Source organism: Nyctibius grandis, chromosome 2 (assembly GCF_013368605.1).
Source record: "Nyctibius grandis isolate bNycGra1 chromosome 2, bNycGra1.pri, whole genome shotgun sequence".
NCBI lineage: Eukaryota > Metazoa > Chordata > Aves > Nyctibiiformes > Nyctibiidae > Nyctibius > Nyctibius grandis.
In genome coordinates this window covers 28741824-28762039 of record NC_090659.1, presented here as the reverse complement: position 1 = coordinate 28762039, position 20216 = coordinate 28741824, and the positions used below count along the sequence as shown (strand labels likewise).

The window sequence follows — 20216 nt, the reverse complement described above, 5'->3', positions numbered from 1 at the left end:
CAAGAATGAACAGCGCAGACACTGGAGTGCTGCTTTTCAGGCATGTCAAATTATGCATCATTATCTGTAAACTGGTATCCAAAGCTGTAACTCACAATTTTCACTCCTTTGATGTTTATATTCTTCATGCACGATGTATATTCTTTGCAGGGGATTGGCAAGACTGTGGGCTATAATAAAACAATAGAAATCTCTTTCCTTTTTTGATTGCCTCCTAACACTTATTATTAAGCAGGGAGCTTTTTTATTAATTTGTGTGGTGACTTGCAAACAAACATTTTCACAGATCTGGAAATGACAAATCCTTGATGAATTGTCCCTGGGAATAACGTTTCCCTGCCATCAAATCAACAGCATGGCCTGTCTCCAAGACGAAAAGGTGAAAGAAATCTGCTACTCCAAGTCCGTTGGACATGAAAAGCCAGAAGCAGAAGCATACCAGGTAAGAGCATATTTTTCTATCATTCATTGCAGTATGTGGCCTTTAGTAATCACTGCCCATCTTCTACACTGCTCACTGTTCCTTTATTGTATTCCTGCTGGCAATGACTTCCACTCTCCTGCTGTCAGCTATTTTCCCCTCTCTGTGGCTGAAAACAGGTACTTGCATTGCCTTTGGCTTATGCTTTGTGTCTGTGATCAACCATATTATTAGTGGAACTGAAAAACACTGCTGGGTTGCTTGTACACATTCAGTCTGAGGATAATGTCCCTGTTATAGTGGTTTGCAGAGAGGAATTTTGATCCAACTTTTGAATTAATCAATCAAATTTTATCTCCAAGAGGAATTTTAGACAACTATCTGTGTGCAAAACAACATTTTATTAATAAAAAGACTTACAAACAGTAAGAAAGAAACACCAATTTTACACTGAATGAAAAATCCAAAATAAACTCCCAGAAACGTGCCTCAGTTCTTCACTCTCTGTACAAGAAATACCATTGGGTAGTAATCCTACGTACACATTTATCTAAAGATGGCTGAAAGTACAAAAAAGCATCATGCATACTTCTATGCAGAGTAGCTACACAGCCAGGCAGACTTAACAATACACACAAAAAATCTGTACATCAGTGATTAAAAAAGCCATGCTTTGTGTAGCACCAAGGGGAGAATTACGTGGATTAACAAAAATTCACTGACAACTGCAAGCCCTGCAATCCTGAATTAGGGACATGACTGACCAATTTCTGCTTGCAGTTTCATCTCGTCTTTTCTTAAGGGAAAATTGTCAATAAGTGCAAAGAGCTCGGCTGGCGTTGCTGGGAAAGGATAGCGTTCCTTGTCCATTCCGTGCTTGTCCATCACCACGATGTTGAAGTTGTAATGGGGAATCCTCAGCAGCAGCCTGCAAAATAAGTAACTTGTTTTGTTAAAGCCCGTCATCTGCCACCTGGGCAGTTCAAACTAATAAATGGCAGAACAGCCTGTTGGGTCTAAGCAGAGGAAGGCGGGGATGGTCAGAGGGGGCTATATAGGGTCCGCTTTGTTTCAGCTGTAAGAAGAAGGAGTCAGATACAGAGTGGGTGTCTGCATGTGCTGCAGGCTGTACCTCTGCATTAGGGAAAAACTGCACTCGTCTCTGTTTTCTTCTCAGACCTCTGATTGTTAGTATAGCACATGCCATTACTTATTGCTATCACAAGAGGAAAAAAAAAACCTAAGATAAAAAAAGTACTATATACGTTGCCTAAAGAAAACCATTGCGATGGAGCTGGAGTTACAAGTAGACTATTCTCTTTCTTGGTTGCTACATGTTATAAAACCACAATGAGAAAAAGCAGGGCAAAATTATTGGAGTCAGTTTTCATCACTTCCTAATATTAACCATCTACCTGGTGGTAACTCCAATTCAGGAGAACAAAAGCTGCTGCTAATCATGGCGGAGCCCTTTCCTTCCAAGTGGTAATAGGGGGTCATTTGACCTCCTCTGGAGGTGCGACAGTAACAAAATATCCTTGGTGCTCTTTTCATCTTTTGCGTGAAGGAGTAATGAACTAGAAGATCCTTAGACATGTGGTCAGTCAACATCATTGGTGTGGGGAAAATAAATTCAGGCAGCCATGACAGAATGGTGTGAGGACAGGAAAGCTGCCATGAGGAAGAGAGTCTGGGTGGGATGTTGGTAAGGTGCGAAGCATCAAAATTGACCTTCCTCAGCCTTCTAACAAGTTTGAGTGCTCTAGGAATCATCTTGTTGCAATTAGGGAGCTTGGCTGTTAAAGTCAAACTAAAATAAAGTTTGAAGCTAGGCTATGGTGATAGGAAACTGCATTCCTCTTGTGCCTCATCTCACTTAAGAAAAATGCTTACCTTCTACAAATCCAAATGCTGACCTGAGGTTTCCAACATTTTAACTAGGGTACCTGTGCTCATTAGTTTACTGAATGCCAATTCTGGACAGTATTTTTATTCAAGATGTTTAAGGGTGCATTTTATTTTTATTTAAGTGCCTTCCAGAACTGGAATGCTAATTCACGCACTGCAGTAACAACAGAGGAAAAAAAAAAATCAAATGGAAAACTAACTTTCACTGAGTGCAGGGCAGGTCATACCATACCAATTTCCAAAACATAGCTCCGTTAAAGGTTGCAGGGGGGCAGGGAATGAGGTGTTACCAGAGCTTGTTATTTCTACAGAGCCACAAGAAAACCATTTCAACTTTAGTAAAAGTACTTTTACTTTTTTGAGTAAAAGAAAGGCTCTTTGTGCTCTCTTTTCCTTTTATGGAGAACAAATGTTTTTATTTTTTTTGCAATCCAAAAAAACCTCACTGACTTGTCAGCATTTTTTATTGTCCCCAATTAAAACTGGCTCCATTTCCTCAGGCACATCACAGAAGATGTTGCCTAAAATACTCCTGGACTTTTTTGCCTAAGTAACTACTACTTTCCCTGCCAATGAGGCCTTCACTTTTGGCTCTTGTAGTCCTCCTGTCCCTAGGAAATGCTGGCACTTGAAGTCTCCCTTTCAAGTGAAAACCCAACCCCCTGCCAGTCTAAAACCAAGTCAAAACAGTTTAGGCACCTCAGTAAAACTGCTGAATGTTATAGTCAGGCTGCGGAGGCTGAGATAATTTCCCCTTTGAAATACTGCCCATATCATTTCTACATGTGGGACTTCAAAGAGCAACCCCTGCTTCCCCTCCTGGCCTGGCCACAGCCACCAGCAGTGCTGCAGAGAAGATGAGCTGTCACTGCCATTTGGGGCTGCACTGGCAGCTGCTCCAAGGCTGTCCTTGCAAAGTGACCGCGGCCTGTCATGACTGCATCAGACTAACTCCAGCACAAAAGCAGACATACTTGAAGCGTTTTCATTGGCAGCACCCAAAAATACAGACCTAAACATGCTCATAGTTATTAATACACAGGGAGTTCATATGAATTCAGAAATTCACTCATTTTGAGCAAAGGGGCAAGGAAGACATGGCACTTAAAAAGAGTGGCATACACTTCATCATGTTTCACATTTAAATGGGCCCATTTAAATGTGAAACCAGCTGAAGTCTATGCTCTTAATTTCATAAATACCAAATGCCCATGAATTTGCAGTAGCTGTTACACAGCTAGAGAGCAAATTAATCCTAAAACTTGCTCACAGAATTAACATCTACCTTCCAATGTCTAGCTATGTACATTAGAGTAGAATATGTATATTTAGAAAATAAAATGCAGGGAATCAAAAGCAATACATTATATATGCTAAGGTGTAAACACAACAGTAGTGAGAGCTTACGTTACCTGAGTTGCAGGGCAAGTGACGGGGGCAGCAGCTTTACACCTATTCTTCCTATCTGTGCTGGGAAGACACCAACCAATTCAACTACAGTAACATGTCGGAGGTCTAAACCACACTGTGCTGGCTGGAAGGGTTAAAAGAAGAAAGAGGTGTGTTTAGTTATCAGAGAGAGAAATGGGTTGTTTTGAGCCTGCAGCAAGCGTTCATGAAGAGTCTGATCTTCTTAGTTAGTGAGATGGCTTAAACTGAAATGACAGCATACTGTGAAAAGTCTCTATTCTCGCTGCAAAGTACTAGAGCCTCATGGCTCCAGGGGATGTTAAATGACAGATTCTTAACTACTCCAAGAAAAACAACACACAGGGACCACCTAGGAGAAATATAAACTTGTTTTTGTAATGACAGGAAAAGATGCCAGGGTATTAAGCATTGTGCCAGTAATCTAATTTGGCAATCAAAGCAAGGTATGTGAAATAGAAGTTGACTGTAGAAAGTTTTCTTTCATGCCAACTTGTCTGACCACTGTCAAGCAGTGGGAAAAGTACAATAGCCATTAAATTTAGTATTTTAAACTATTTCATTTTGATCAATACATTGAATTTTCTTGCCAAGTTAATCTACTGAGGGAAAAGAAGTTTTTTTTTAATACAACTGTAACTGAAGCCAGTAGTGAAAAACATCATCATGTTCATATCCCAATGACTATTTATACTGAATTTTGTTTCAGTTGTGAGAAAAGAAACAAGACAGAAGCACTCGCCGCTGTGAAAGATACAGGAGTGGCTCTTTTCCCTGAGGACACATCCCTAAGTCTAGCAAGAACTCAACAAGAGCACCACATTTACAACACATAAGAAGGACAATTACCAGAAGTTTTCCTATTTTTTTTGAACAAAATATCCCAGTGCTATCATCTCCAGCACTCTGGATGACTTCTATGCTGAGTCTCTGGTCCTTTGTTGGCTGGTGCACTGGTTATTTCTGAAGCTATTCACACTTCCTTGCATTGTAGTTACAAAGTCTGTAATCCTGGTTTGCATAAACTGCAACCACTGAAGCGCTGGGTGGTTTGGGGTTTTTTTTCAACTTCTTTAGGAGCTGAGTTAGGGAATGATTATTGAGCCCAAGTAAATATTAAATTAATTTGGGGAAGTTGGAAGAGGGCCAGAACTGCCTGGGATTCAGTGACTGGTGAGTCAGAGGCAGCACAATCCAGAATGGAGCTGAATTAGAGACTGGGGAGATCTTTCAACTCAAACCCATGTAAAAAGGATTAATTCAGAACCACTACTGCTTCAGCCAGGTGCTCCAGTGGCTGCAATATAACAGCTGAAGTTTGCGGATTTATATCAAACAGTGGAGCCTGTCCTCTTGTGTCTTTCTTTAAGGAAAAAAAATAGTTGCACTCCCCACCCCGAAATGTGTTTTACCTGCAGCATTCCCAACTGCATCCTGTAGAAGAAGTTGGCTGCAGTAGGAGTTGAAATAATTAGCAGTCTCCGCTTCTCATAAAATTGATCTAGAAGTGCAGCTGCAGTCCTCACATTCACATTAATATTCATGGCTAGAATTAAATTTAAAACAAAAGTTATAGAGCATACTGAAAACAGATCTGTTTCTGAAAGCACAAACTGTTAGATAACAGAAGCACAAGAACAAGAAATAACTATAAAGAAGATATGCGTGAAATAGTGGCCTCATTGATGCCAACAATTTTATCTTTAGCTGTTCTGGCTTGCAAGATGGATTGACTCCAGAATGTGAAGTTCTGTAGAAAGCTTTGAGCTAAAACATACTACCCATTGTGAGGTACCATCATCATCCTAGGAAAGAGCAGCTAAAGGTGGCAAAGGCTTCAGCTGTGAGTGCAAATTGGCAGAGGAGACGAAGATGTTTAGTTTCTTACCTCTAAGGCATTAAAGTTTGCAGCTGTATTCCACCCCACACCCTCTTCCCAAATTCTCACTGCCACAAGAACCATTGCTCTGGCAGTTCTTCTGATAAAGTGGTGAAATACTCACTTACGTGAACAGGTTGGCTCCACTCCTGACCACCCCAAATTGTACTGGCATACTCTAGCTGGGCTTCCTTGCAGCTCATAGCCACCAATGCAGGAGAACTCACATGTAGCACCATAGTTATTTCCATCACCTGAACACTTGATGTAGCCATTATCTGGGGCGTTTAATTTCACACAGCGCCTGACTTTAAGCCAGAGGGAAAAAAAAATAAAGACAAGGCATGAATCACCTTGTTTGTTACTAGGGTAGCATGCAGTGGAATACCAATACAGAAGACATTATTCTGTTTGCTTTCTATATTATTAGAGTCATGTACTTAAAAACCCCAACCAAACCCACAAAAAGACCCCTCTGAACTCATACGTAAACTAAAACGATACAGATGTATAGGTGTATGCACGTGATTGTGGTATCATGATGACAAAAAGTCATGGAGCACAAAGAGAGCTGAAGCTGAAACCTACAGGTTTCATCTCTGTATATTCAACTTCAGATTTCAAGATCTGGACTTGTGAAAGGGCAGCCCTGCTTGATAAACATGAGTCACAGCTGAAAAAAACCTCCTTCGCATACTTGTTTCAGCAGCTCACAAGCTAAGTATGAGGCATAAGCCAGCAGAAGGGAAGGGGTGTGGAGCTGGAGGCAGGACCGATCAATGAAGCTCTTCCATGATGTGCAGAGTGCCGGCCACCCATCCTGCTGCAGGCCTGGCCCCCAGGGTCTTGAGCAAGACCGTGTTCTCCCTTCCAGCATCAACAGTTTATATACACATACATATGCAGATAAATATAGAAATGAGGACATTTCTTAAATTGCCTACTAAGCCAGATGCAAATCAGTGACTGTATTTATAGGGTAAAACATCAATCATTCTTACCTCTGACTTTAACAAGAAATTTGCAAGTGCCTTTGTTTTCAGCTCTGTCATACACGGTATATTGGATTTTGTGGTCGCCTTCTGGAAAATGTGACCCTGGTGGCAGACCTTTCAAAATAACACTAAAAAATAAAAAAGAGATAAAACAGGACAGGCATTCATAAATTCACCAGTAGTTTCCTACTGACCATGCTGTAAAAGCCTGAAGAGTGAAGGTTGTGGCATGCTAAGATTGTGTGGCTGCACTACATGACTCAAGACTGAGAGTAAGCAAAGGAAGAAGCTGGGCAGCAGAGACCACAGCATTTACACTTGCTACCAACAGCCCATCCTGGAGTAGTACAAAAGGGTCCTACTCTGCTGACACAAGGCAGGCAGAGCGGGCAGGGCCTGCTCGCTTCCTGTAAGACAATCCATAGCGTAGCCAAGCATCATGTCACGCACAAAGGAACTCGAGCTTCCTTTTCCTTACATAAGGAAAAATTGAGATTGAGCCTCCTTCATTTTGTATCGTGAATAACCCACTCTCAGGGCTGCAGCGTAACCCAGAGCTGGTGGAGTGTAAGAAAACTTCCAGCCTCTTACCATGGGGACATTCCCCACCTGGCTGCTCTGTACTGCTCCTATGATTGTCAGTTGTGACTTCATATGTACAGAAATGGAATAGAAAGCAAGGTTTATTGTCACAGCAGAAGGGTGTGGTGATCCACAGCAGCATTTTCACCTGGAACTTGTTCCTATCCTGCAAATGCAGCAGGAGAACTCAGATGTGTTAAACATAGCCTCAGTATTAAAGCAGTGAGGTTGAGTAGCTGCATTCCACATAATGGAAAAGCCTACGTACTCACGGGACTGCAGGATCCAGCGCATTTAAGGAAAGCACTGCATACTCTGCAAAACATCACAGCTTAGCAAGATTTTATAAAAATAGAGACGTGATTTATGGAAAAGCTTCCACAGATTCAACAGCTAGCCTCTTTCGGGCTGGGAACATTTACTCATATGACAAAGTCTACATCGGATATTCCCCATTTTTTTTGCCTGCCAGACATTACTTCATCAAAAAAAACTTCGGAATTTTTTTATTCTTAAGCTTTTCAAAGTTTTTATTTTATCAGGTGTGATTTTTTAATGCTATTAATTACCATAGAATTATTATATCAGACCTTAACAGCAATATTGGTTTTAATTGTGCAATGAATTCTTCTCCTGATATTATTTAAATTATAGCAATAAAAAGACAATTTCATTGCGTCTTTCAACACCTTTTTTGTATTCACATAAAACTATAAACATCTTTAAGCTTACAACTTTGAGCTTTTAAGCTTAACCAGTCCACTAATATACTGTTAAAAGATCCACCTTGCTTACTGAAAGAAGAAGATTTTCTGTACTCTTACCATTACAATAATCTAGATAGATTGACTAAATCCTGCATGATAAAGATGGGAAAATCAGAGACAGTGGCACCATCACAAGTACACCTTGCTCTTCTGGAAAATGTGACTGTGAAACCATAAAAATTGACATGGAAATTTTGAAGGAAGTGTTAAGTTTAAATCCAGTGTTTAAAGCTACCAAAGTTTCAAATGAGAAGCATTACTTTAAAGGTAACTACAGAGTGCTGGGACATCAGCAGGCAGCACTACTTCAGGAAGGAGCCTAAAGATGATTGCAGATATCATTTTGTGACACAATTCACCTTGTTTTTTTTAAGACAGTCAAAATTGCCTCTGCTGCCACCTCCAATGCACTATTCTCCTTTCATTGTTATGTATAAAAGGTAACTCGCTGTAAGAAAACTTGTTGACTATGAGACCCACAAAGCAGTTCTGGAAAATTTCACAGGTGCAGTCAAAATGCTATTGTTGTTTATTCCATCAGCTCCAAAATAATCACAACAATCTGCTACCCTTCATGTAGAAGCCAGTTCCTGAATGATTCACCTCCAAGTTGTCAACTTTTTCAGTTAAACATGCAGTTCTTTATAGGCCAGTGACATGCGACAGCTATAAATAAGCATCTTGGCTTAATTAAGGGGAAAGGGTACCTGGCCACCCTCATCAGCTGAATTGCTAACCAAGGACCCCAGGAATAAAAAGGAGAAAACACAAAACATCTACAGATTTGCACCTACTCTGTCAGAATCCCGTCAGCAGTGTCCCGTCCCTCCGGGGTGTCCCAGAACACTCTGGCCGTCAACTTGTTGGGCTCTGCAGTTTTCTCCTTCACACTCGGGCACTGGATTCTCGGAGGTTCAGTATCTGTTGAAATAAATGTCACAGAAATAGGCACCTGTGCATCTGTTATAGCTACACATTTTCTTCACAGCTCTTGCCCTGCTGTCAGCATAACCTGGGACCATCTTCATCTGGCCTCCTCAACACTGGAGCCATCCCAGACAAGGCATGTGGAGCCTGTGCTTCTCACCTTCTTGTAAGAAGAGTAAGATACGACAATGACCAACCCTTTGCAATGTAAAAAAACGTTTAAAAGTAGTTATTGTAAATTTCTTTACATAGTCTCCAGTTAAAAAGCAATGTCAACAAATGGACATATATTTAGCTTTGAACTCTAAGGAGGGATGCCCAAAATTGTACCCGGGGTGCCTGGACGTTCTGTTTATCTGCTCTTCCTCTCTTTGTTCATCTGTGCCGTAGATATTGTGATTAAGAACATTTGTAAAGCACACTGAACATAAATATCTCTGCACGATAACTTTGCATGTTACTGTTAACATGCTGGTTATTTTTCCTGCAGCAACGGCAAAAAGAGAAACAACAAAAGACTGACACAATTGTAATTTTGCAGAGAATTGCTGCTGCATGTGATTTTTTTCAAGTAATTATCATAATGCCTTACAGGTAATACAAAACAAAAAGTAGACCAGGGAAGTTTTGAAAGCTTGTTTAACTGCTACCAGAACACTGTGACTATTATTCAGGAGTAAAGGAACAGTGGCGATGATAAAAGATCCTGATGGAGGATAAAGGTGATGCACAGCTCCTCATCTTCAGCCACGTTTGTTGCCAATCCTGCCAGCATAGCAGAAATGCATGGGCAAACCAAGCCCAAACACCATCATAATCATTAATTAAAGAATCTACCTTTAATAGCTTAGTCTCAGGTTTTCGACCATCTCTTGGGTTACGTCAAAAATGAAGTCTAAATCCATGAAGTCACATACCAGCCTTAAAAATGAGCAGAGACAGGACTGCTCTTTACCTGCAAATGGAAAGCAATCCCTAAAACGCTGGTTAAATGTAAAGGGCGGCAGGCCTTGTCTTTTCATTTGCAGGGCAGATATAAAGCACAGTCTGGCTTGCTTTCAAAAAAATAACAATGAGAAAACATTTGGGTCTTTAGAAAGTATCAAATATACAAAAATCATTTCATAGACCTTCATATTCTACAAGCACCACACAATGTTTTCTACCAGTTTAACTAGGGCAAGTGCATCCCTGCTGGTATTCCAAGACCTTGGAACCCTCAAAAACTAGCTTCTCTCTAGTCCTTCTGAAATAGTTTTCCTCCAACCCCAAACACCGCTGCTTTGTGAGGCACCTCCATAGGAAGAGCTCCTGTCATAATTTTGCACAGGAAGGAGTGGTGGAGGCATAGGCAAGTAAGTGTCATACCAAAGTTATTCAGAAAACATCAGGAATATTGCAAATTACCTTACACAAACGCTAACTTTTGTGGGGTTTTTTATTGGTAAATAAATAATGAAAATATATATATCTCCTCCTATAGTATTGGGAGGATAACTGTTGATTTCTTTGTAGATCCTACTAGAAGGTGAAGCTAGCAAGAGTGAGTTCCCACTACAGGGTGTGGAGCAATCAAAAAGAAACAGCTTCCTGTACTTTACGAGAACACTCTTCACTGAAGATACATAAGAAGATTCTTCTTTATGGGTTCTTTAACTTTTTCACTTTGTGAGTTCATTCACTTTTCCTTCCTTCATCTGCTACAGTATGTAAGTGAGCAGGATTTTCAAGCATCCACTCCGGCTGTGGGGAGCACTTGGTCTCCTTCCCTCGTGTTTCTTATTCACTACCTTATTTTTAGAGTACCTTCCCATTATGTGTGGAAACCTGCTCACTCCGCAGCCAGCAAGAGCTCTGCCCTCCTCTACAAACTATGTTGCCCTCAATACCCTTGCAGTGTAGCTGAATTAGGGTAGGAAATAACCCAGTCTCACCAAGGCTGCTTCTGTCTCTGGTTAGTTTACTGTGGCGACAGCTCACCACTGTGCTATGGACAGTATACATTAAATAAATGTAATGCTGGAATAAAAGACAGAATGGCATTTAATGACCCAGTGTTTTAAGCACTTAATTAATCAGAAAGCTTATTACGCTATTTAGCACAGAGAAGACTGGTTGGTATGAACCAGTTTTAATTTCCACATCGTAAAGACAAACAATGAGGTTACTGTGGGAACAAACCCAACAAGCACCCAGGGGCCAGGCAGCCTTTTTAGCTGGACTTAAAAATTCCTGGAAAGGATATTTCCTTTGGTCATTTCAGATGCCTCTTAGCATTCAACAGGCACTAAATGAACCCCACCAGGATAATTCTGCTTTGAAACGGACCAAGACAAAGCAGCTGTCTACCAAAGAGGCCAAAGAGGCTCTTTAACTGCAGTGGCCACTGGGATGTGTTAAACCAAGGAGCGCTCAGGTCTTTTTCCTTTTGCGTGTGTACAAAGTTGCAGCCAACCTACAGCATATTAAACACCTTGGCCACAGCTTGGCAGAAGGAAGACAGGCCTAAAAAAACCCAACACATTTAAATGCAGAGAATGTGACCAGAGAACATTCAGGCAAATGCACAAATGACGAAACTGAAACATAACCCCCTCTCTCTCCCCCCCAAATGCCTTCAATAACATGTATGACGTGAGCAAGGTGCCCACTTGCAGGTCAGAAAACTAAACTGGTTCCAAAACAAACCCCAGCGGAGGAACCCATAAGATTGCTGACTGCTGGGGAGGTTTTATCAGAGGGGAAAATCATCCTGTAAGCGCCAGATTGTCAGACTCTCTCACTTAGTAAGTATTCCTGGTCAGAGCTGGAGCCAGGGCACGCTGCAAGGTGTCTGACCCTGTACGGCTAGTCTTACACTTTTACTACAGTGTCACTGCTGAAAGACCGATGAAAAGCCAAGCGGATTTATTTAAGCTGTTTAGCAGAGATATGTATTAAACAAGTGAATCTCGCCTGCAAGGTTTAAATCATGGGCAGAGAAATTGAATTTTCATAAAAAATTCGGTGCTGTTCAGCCACATTCTTGTAAGTCATTGCTTATCTTGCCTATTCGGCAGCAGCAACTGGTACTCTGGCTCCATGCAGGGAAGTGGCATTGCAGACATGGCATCAGGAGGTCCGCAGTGGAATACCAAATTTTAAAGCAGCCTTTTGACCTTTGTGGAGAAAAATGCTCTGTTTTCAAACAGGTTTTAATTTTGGTTTTTTTTAAACATACGTCTGGGACTGGCCATATTAACAACTTCAACAAAATTTAAAGAGCTTGTTAACTGCCTTTCTCATAGTTTGTTAAAGGCTTATGTTTATTTGCTTGTGAATTTGGGATGAGAAGAGGAAAGAAACAGAGGGATGGTACTGAATGCCCACTGCTCATATATTCAAGAGTCCATATGGGACAGGTAAATGATCTGCTGCTACATAAGCACGCTGTTATTACTGATTGCTGATGACATGAAACGATGGCTGGAAGTTGGTTCAAAACATTAGTCTGTGTTAAAAACATAGAGAAATTAAGAGACTGGAAATCATAAAAGGGGGAAGGAAAAACATTGTCCTGCTCCCCCCACCCCTCTCCACAAGGCAATGCTCTGTATTTCAAAACATCCATTATCAGGGCCTGTATAATTAATGACTCAGTGCAAAGCTTGCTTCAGACATCCCTCGTTGGAAGCTGTTAGTTAACTGCCTATTAATACGGTTTTAGGGTGTGACAAAAGGATGATTTAGCATGGTGACAGCTATTTACCACAACCTCTGTTATACAATCAGCAGGAAAATGAAACCTATAAAGGTTTCATTTAAAAATGAAGAAAAGACAGTGACATTTTTCAGTCTTCTGGAGGAAACTACCTATTTCAATCTATGTTACAGTGCATTAAGAATATAATGGAAATATTATTCAAGTGAGTATTGGCATTTTTAGCTAACTGATAACCAAAAGCAGCTGCATATTGATCTTTTTTTAAATCAAAGTTACTTCAGCAACATGAAGAATAGCCTTCCTCTTATAAGAGGGGGACCATGGACAGACAGTCTGCTTTGTTAGGACAGAATACTCACTGTCTGTAAGGGCTTCCGTAAGTGACTGCTAAAACACACCCAATTTTCTTTAATAAAAAACAAAAAACAAAAAAACAACACCCATCTTTTTTCCCCCTTTTAATGAATACATGCTTCAGCAATGATGTTAACCTTATGTCTTTCCTAAATGGATCTTCACTACTGCACTGTGAACCCCGTGTAGTTTTGTGCAAAAATGCTAAGCAGCGCAACTTCAGTACAAAACGGTAGAGGAAGGCCCCTTGCTTTCAAGAGGATTATAAATTCAGGTCTGCAGTAATTTTGCCATACTTGATGCCAATAGCTGTGGTGTCCCCAGGCCACTTCCCTACCTATTTGTAGAATGATAGAATAGAATCATAGAATCATTTTAGTTGGAAAGGACCTTTAAGATCATCGAGTCCAACTGTTAACCTAACACTGCCAAGTCCACTACTAAACAGTATCCCTAAGCACCACATCTACATATCTTTTAAATACCTCCAGCATATCTAAAAGATGCAATGACATGAACTTTACCAGCCAGCCCATGCCTATGATCATATGTAATGTCCCTACTGTGCACAGTGCAACTAATTGCTTATATGCTAAAGTAAGAAATAAACCAGTCTCTTTGTCTTCATATTTCATTGCTCCCCTCACCTTAATTTTAATTCTCAGCTGGAAGTGAAGCTGTTCAGCCAGTTCTCTCCTGGCCACTGGTAAGCCTTCATAGGCTGCTGTTCACTGATGACTTTTCTGTAACTAGTGAATTACAGTAAGGGATATGTGTTCAATTGCAAACTGCATTCTACTGTTAGGGTCATGTCTGGTCACAAAACAATCTCTATCCTATCTACCAAGAGGTCAAAAGATAACCTTATTAAACAGTTTGCTAGCTGCATAACTCACTATTTGCATATAGGAACTGCATGCACACAAGGTTTGAAGGGGTCTTCGCCATACTATGTGGTATTACCAGAACTGAAATAAGAGTATTACTTTCATGGGTTACTTGGGACTTGCAATCATGCCCTATGCAACAACTATCCTGCATTTTTGGAATCAAAAAGAAATGGTAGTGCTAACTTAGCCTCTTTTTTTTGCTTAAGACACACTTGCTTACTCTACTCTGCAAGACAGCGTACTCTGTAATAAGCACCCCGTCGCTGCAAACAGATGAGGTTCTGAAAGTGCCAGGAAATACAGAGGACAACATTTTATCACTCCCAAACTTAAAAGGGTTTGTTTTTCTTCCTCTGCCCACACCATTGCAAAGGACAAGGCTTGTTTTTGTAAATAAAAACAAGAGACACCACAAGCAGTCTAGAGCTAAGCAGCAGGCTCATTTCTACATTTGTACAACACCAAATAACAGGGAACCTGAACAAAATTCTACGAACATCAGGCCACAGTGGAGAGACTCCAAAGCCATTTGCTAACCTAGACTGAGCCACAGGCATTCTGAGGAAAACCAAGTTATCATACACAGAAAACACTGAGCACAAATACTCTACCACCCACAAGCTTAAATTACTGGGAGCCAATTCAGACGGCCAAAAAATACTTTCCTTTGTGGGTGGCTGCTGAACCTTTTATCAGAGACTTCCCAGAAACCAGAGCAGCAGCTGAGACTTCACTATCTGCTGAAATCTCATTAGTAGGGAGGAAAAGTTAAATCTCAGTATTTCTTTATCTCTCTTTTAATTTATGTATATAGAAACAATTATTCCAGCTGAGGTTCCTGGGAGACTGCTATGTAATGAAAATTGCTGGCATAACCAATGTGAACTAGGCTGAAATTTAGTTTAGCTCACTGCAACCATGCTGGTAACTACAGTCCACTCATATTCCCTGGATATATTTGGAAACCATGATCCCAAGAAAGTAAAGCAACAGGGGAGGTCAGACAAAGGGTTTAGTTTCAAACCTGTTTTATCATTAAGTTGCAGAGAGCAGGACAGACTCCAGCACAGAGAACGTGCTAGAAGAGCAGCACAGTAATTACAGACTACCAATGAGTCACCCAGGAGATCAGCAAAGGTTGTTATAAGCATGTAAAACACTGACCATTTACACCAGCCACATCTTTATTAAAGTGATAACGCTTAGACCTGATAACGTGTGTGTAAGGAAGACTTGGGACTGAAAGTACTAAGTGACAGAGAACACGCTGTTATCCCTTGGAAAACTGTTCTCTGCTTCTTCAAAAGTGGCAGTTGCTTTCCCCCCCCCTCAAGAACTGGACAAAAGAGCATTTTGGAATTCATTTGGAGGACTCGGGCACCAGCAGGTACCTCAAGATGTAGACTTTCCAGGATGCAGACTAACCATCCTACTTACCAACGCAGGATGCTGGCCGGCCACTCCAAACTTTGTTGTCCATGCATGTTACTATACGGTCGCCTTTCAGCTGATATCCCGGTGAACAGTAGTACTCACACCTTGAGCCAAAGTAGGCACCATCTAAACACTTGAAGCCCCCGTTGGTCGGCATGGACAGGGTGGGGCAGCGCTTTTCTGGAATAGAAAACAAAGATTTCTGGAAACCTGTTATCCCCCTTTAGAGTAATGTGAATGGGGGGTATTACACAGAAATAAGGATGCAGCTAGCAAACAACAAGTGGCAGAAAGTCATGTTCCACATGAGGCTTTTCACACTGTTCTTATTAGCTGTGTTTCAAATTTAACTTTACAGACACAGCGGCCTAATGCAATATTTATATGAGAAAAAGCTGACAAGTACCTATTCCTCTCTTCTCAGAAAATGTTTTACTGCAAGAGCCCACTTAGACACCTGACACAAATTGTGTCAACTTACAAAATCCAAGACGGGCAATATCTTAAAGCAGCTTTAGGGCTCTGTCGTAAAATTATTCCCACAAATCAAAATCCCTCACTCGTAAAACATTCCCTATTTTTGTCCTCTGCCAAGAGTATTTGTACCACTCATGACACTTGTCATGCCATGTACCAGTGTAAGATCCTCAGCAACAAGCCAATATACATATCCAAGTATACAGTCAATGTTTAAAATGCAAATAACAATCCCAAGATCACTGTTTCAAAGGCAAGCAAAGTTTCGTCTGCTGAATCTGAGGCGCAAGCCACACACAGAGATTTCATAGCTACTTACGTTTGCACAGCACCTTCCCAGACCAGCGTTTGCTTGACTGACAAATCAGCTGCTGAGGGCCATGGAGTTCATAGCCTTTTTGACAGCGAATATCACATCTTGTCCCCAACACATTCTTGTAGTATTCCCCTTGAGGTGTCCTGCAGTTTGCATAACCATGTTTCACCTTAATGGGGGAGCACCATGGTGTTTCTAGCACAGAGAACAAAAAAAACACTCAAAGTAGTTCACAAAATGTAAAAGGTCAGACACAAACATAAAATCACTTTCTTTATTCAAGGTCACAGAGATGAAATGGAAAAAAAGTGGAGAAGTAAGAGTGCAGCAAGGTGCACTAAGTCTTACACACCAGAAGGGCAGCCCTTCAAAGACTGGCAGCTCTTTTTTATTACAAACATTAAAGACTGTAGCCATTAGACTGGGGGGGGGAGTTGTGTGGGGGTGTTCTATGCTTTTTTGTCCATGGAATAAGTGTGCCACCATGTGGACAGTTTGATGACAACTGGACCCTTTTTTCCCTCTTTTGTTTTTTAAATGGATACATGTAACTTCTCTTTGGTAACAAAAGTTTGCATTAGGCACACCTTTGGTCTTAACTGTAGTTGCAATCTTTACAACATTTAGCTCTCTCACTGCCCATTTAAAATTAAAACACCTTCCATAATAACTTGTGCAGTAAAGGACATTGCCTTGCCTGAACTCTGCAGTAGTTCAAGCTCTCCCACAGTTAGAAAGGATGTGACTTACATAAATCATCTTGCCAATACGTCAAGCCTGTCTGTACACATCCTCCACGTGTCAGAACAACCATTCAGGGTTTAAGCACTGCTCCAGTTTTGCAAAGCTACTTTGCAAGTTAGCACCCAGGATTAAGGCTGAACTGGAACTTGTGAAGCACGCAAGAACAGCAGCTCCCTCGCTGTTCTCAGCAGTTCTGCGGTGCCACACTGAAACATTCAAATGCTCTTTATGTCGCCAACAAAATAGCCTTCTACCAGCAAATGGGCACAATACCATTGCCGTGATTAAATCTGAAGGCAAGTGCCCAATCCAACAGACTAAGTGAAGAGCTTTTGAGAAAGATCTGACCTTATTCCTCTCTTTTTGGTAGCAAATTGTAGCTTCCAAGTGCAACATGCATTCAGGCACAATGCATATATTTGACAGCACAAACCCCTGCACTTCCTACTGTCAAATCCTTCAGAAGGTGTCGACGTTCATTCACAAGCATAGTATATACTTAGCATATTGCTCAGCTTGCTCCCTGAAATGCCTGTACACCAATGCATGCAGAATGGGGAATAAACAAGAGTTAGAAATCCATGTTCGGTCGGGGGGCTGTGATCTAGTGGCAATTACAGAGACTTGGTGGGACACCTCGCATGACTGGAATGTGGTCATGGATGGCTATGTCCTGTTCAGGAAAGACAGGCCACTGAGGAGAGGTGGTGGAGTTGCTCTTTATGTGAGTGAGCAGCTAGAATGTATTGAGTTCTGTCCAGGGGCGGATCAGGAGCGAGTTGAGAGTTTGTGGGTGCAAATTAAGGGCAGGCTGGCAGGGGTGATACTGTTGTGGGTGTCTATTACAGGCCACCGGATCAGGATGAGGAGGGTGATGAGGCCTTCTACAGGCAGCTGAGAGCAGTCTCGCAATTACAGGGCCTGGTTGTCATGGGGGATTTCAACTACCCTGATATTTGCTGGGAGGCCTACTCAGCCAGCCATGCTCAGTCCAGGAGGTTCCTCCAGTGCATTGATGATAACTTTCTGATGCAAATGGTGGATGAGCCAACTAGGAGAGGAGCGCTGCTGGATCTTACCCTCACTAACAAGGAGGGTCTGGTTGAAGCGGTGAAGGTTGAGGGCAGCCTTGGTTGTAGTGACCATGAGATGGTAGAGTTCAGGATCTCATGTGGCAGGAACAGAATTGCTAGCAGAATTACAACCCTGGACTTCAGTAGGGCCAACTTTGGCCTTTTCAAGCAATTGCTAGGGGAAATCCCATGGGACAGGGTACTAGAAGGTAAGGGGGCCCAAGATAGTTGGTTAGCATTCAAGGACTGCTTCTTCCGAGCTCAAGATCAGAGCATCCCAGCAGGTAGGAAGTCAAGGAAGGGTATCAGGAGACCTGCATGGTTGAACAGGGAACTGCTGGGCAAACTGAAGTGGAAGAAGAGGGTGTACAGATCATGGAAGGAGGGGCTGGCCACTTGGGAGGAATATAAGTCTGTTGTCAGAGGATGTAGGGAGGCAACTAGGAAAGCTAAGGCCTCCTTGCAATTAAACCTTGCAAGAGAGGTCAAGGACAACAGAAAGGGCTTCTTCAAATACATTGCAGGTAAAGCCAACACTAGAGGCAACGTAGGCCCACTGATGAATGAGGTGGGGGCCCTGGAGACAGAGGATAAAAAGACGGCAGAGTTACTGAATGCCTTCTTTGCCTCTATCTATATTGCTGGAGGCTGTCCTGAGGAGCCCCGGACCCCTGAGGCCCCAGAAGAAGTCAGGATAGAGGAGGAATCTGTCTTGGTTGATGAGGGTTGGGTCAGGGACCAGTTAAGCAATCTGGACATCCATAAATCCATGGGCCCTGATGGGATGCACCCGCGGGTGCTGAGGGAGCTGGCAGAAGTCATTGCTAGGCCACTCTCCATCATCTTTGCTAAGTCGTGGGCAACGGGAGAGGTGCCTGAGGACTGGAGGAAAGCGAATGTCACTCCAGTCTTCAAAAAGGGCAAGAAGGAGGACCCGGGTAACTATAGACCGGTCAGCCTCACCTCCGTCCCCGGAAAGGTGATGGAACAACTTGTTCTTGGTGCTGTCTCTAGGCACATCAAGGATGGATAGGGGGATCATTAGGGGCACTCAACATGGCTTCACCAAGGGGAAGTCATGCTTAACCAACTTGATAGCCTTTTATGAGGACATAACCTGGTGGACAGATGATGGTAAAGCAGTGGATGTGGTCTATCTTGATTTCAGTAAAGCGTTTGACACTGTCTCCCACAGCATCCTTGCAGCTAAACTGAGGAAGTGTGGTCTGGATGATTGGGTAGTGAGGTGGATTGTGAACTGGCTGAAGGAAAGAAGCCAGAGAGTGGTGGTCAATGGGACAGAGTCCAGTTGGAGGCCTGTGTCTAGCGGAGTCCCTCAAGGGTCGGTACTGGGACCAGTACTATTCAATATATTCATTAATGACTTGGATGAGGGAATAGAGTGCACTGTCAGCAAGTTCGCTGATGACACAAAACTGGGAGGAGTGGCTGACACACCGGAAGGCTGCGCAGCCATTCAGAGGGACCTAGACAGGCTGGAGAGTTGGGCGGGGAGAAACTTAATGAAATATAATAAGGGCAAGTGTAGAGTCCTGCATCTGGGCAAGAACAACCCCATGTATGAGTACAAGTTGGGGACAGACCTGTTGGAGACCAGCGTAGGGGAAAGGGACCTGGGGGTCCTAGTGGACAGCAGGATGACCATGAGCCAGCAGTGTGCCCTTGGGGCCAAGAAGGCCAATGGCATCCTGGGGTGTATTCGAAGGGGTGTGGTTAGCAGGTCAAGAGAGGTTCTCCTCCCCCTCTACTCTGCCCTGGTGAGGCCGCATCTGGAATATTGTGTCCAGTTCTGGGCCCCTCAGTTCAAGAAGGACAGGGAACTGCTAGAGAGAGTCCAGCGCAGAGCCACGAAGATGATTAAGGGGGTGGAACATCTCCCTTATGAGGAGAGGCTGAGGGAGCTGGGTCTCTTTAGCTTAGAGAAGAGGAGACTGAGGGGTGACCTCATTAATGTTTTTAAATATGGAAAGGGCAAGTGTCATGAGGATGGAGCCAGGCTCTTCTCAGTGACATCCCTTGACAGGACAAGGGGCAATGGGTGCAAGCTAGAACACAGGAGGTTCCACATAAATATGAGGAAAAACTTCTTTACGGTGAGGGTGACCGAACACTGGAACAGGCTGCCCAGAGAGGTTGTGGAGTCTCCTTCTCTGGAGACATTCAAAACCCGCCTGGACTCGTTCCTGTGTGATATGGTCTAGGCAATCCTGCTCCGGCAGGGGGATTGGACTAGATGATCTTTCGAGGTCCCTTCCAATCCCTAACATTCTGTGATTCTGTGATTCAGAAAATGGAAT

At 42.5% G+C, this 20216-nt stretch overlaps 1 protein-coding gene across 1 annotated transcript; it reads right to left on the bottom strand.

Annotated features, from left to right (window-relative positions):
• Nucleotides 1–1128: 1128 nt before the first annotated feature.
• Nucleotides 1129–16567, bottom strand: SRPX (sushi repeat containing protein X-linked). The gene is given in 9 exon segments (XM_068425493.1): nucleotides 1129–1349; nucleotides 3742–3863; nucleotides 5170–5303; nucleotides 5765–5944; nucleotides 6638–6759; nucleotides 8775–8901; nucleotides 15292–15468; nucleotides 16085–16309; nucleotides 16312–16567. Coding segments are annotated over 9 exon segments (1524 nt in total). The 3' UTR covers nucleotides 1129–1168.
• Between the last annotated feature and the right edge of the window lie 3649 nt (nucleotides 16568–20216).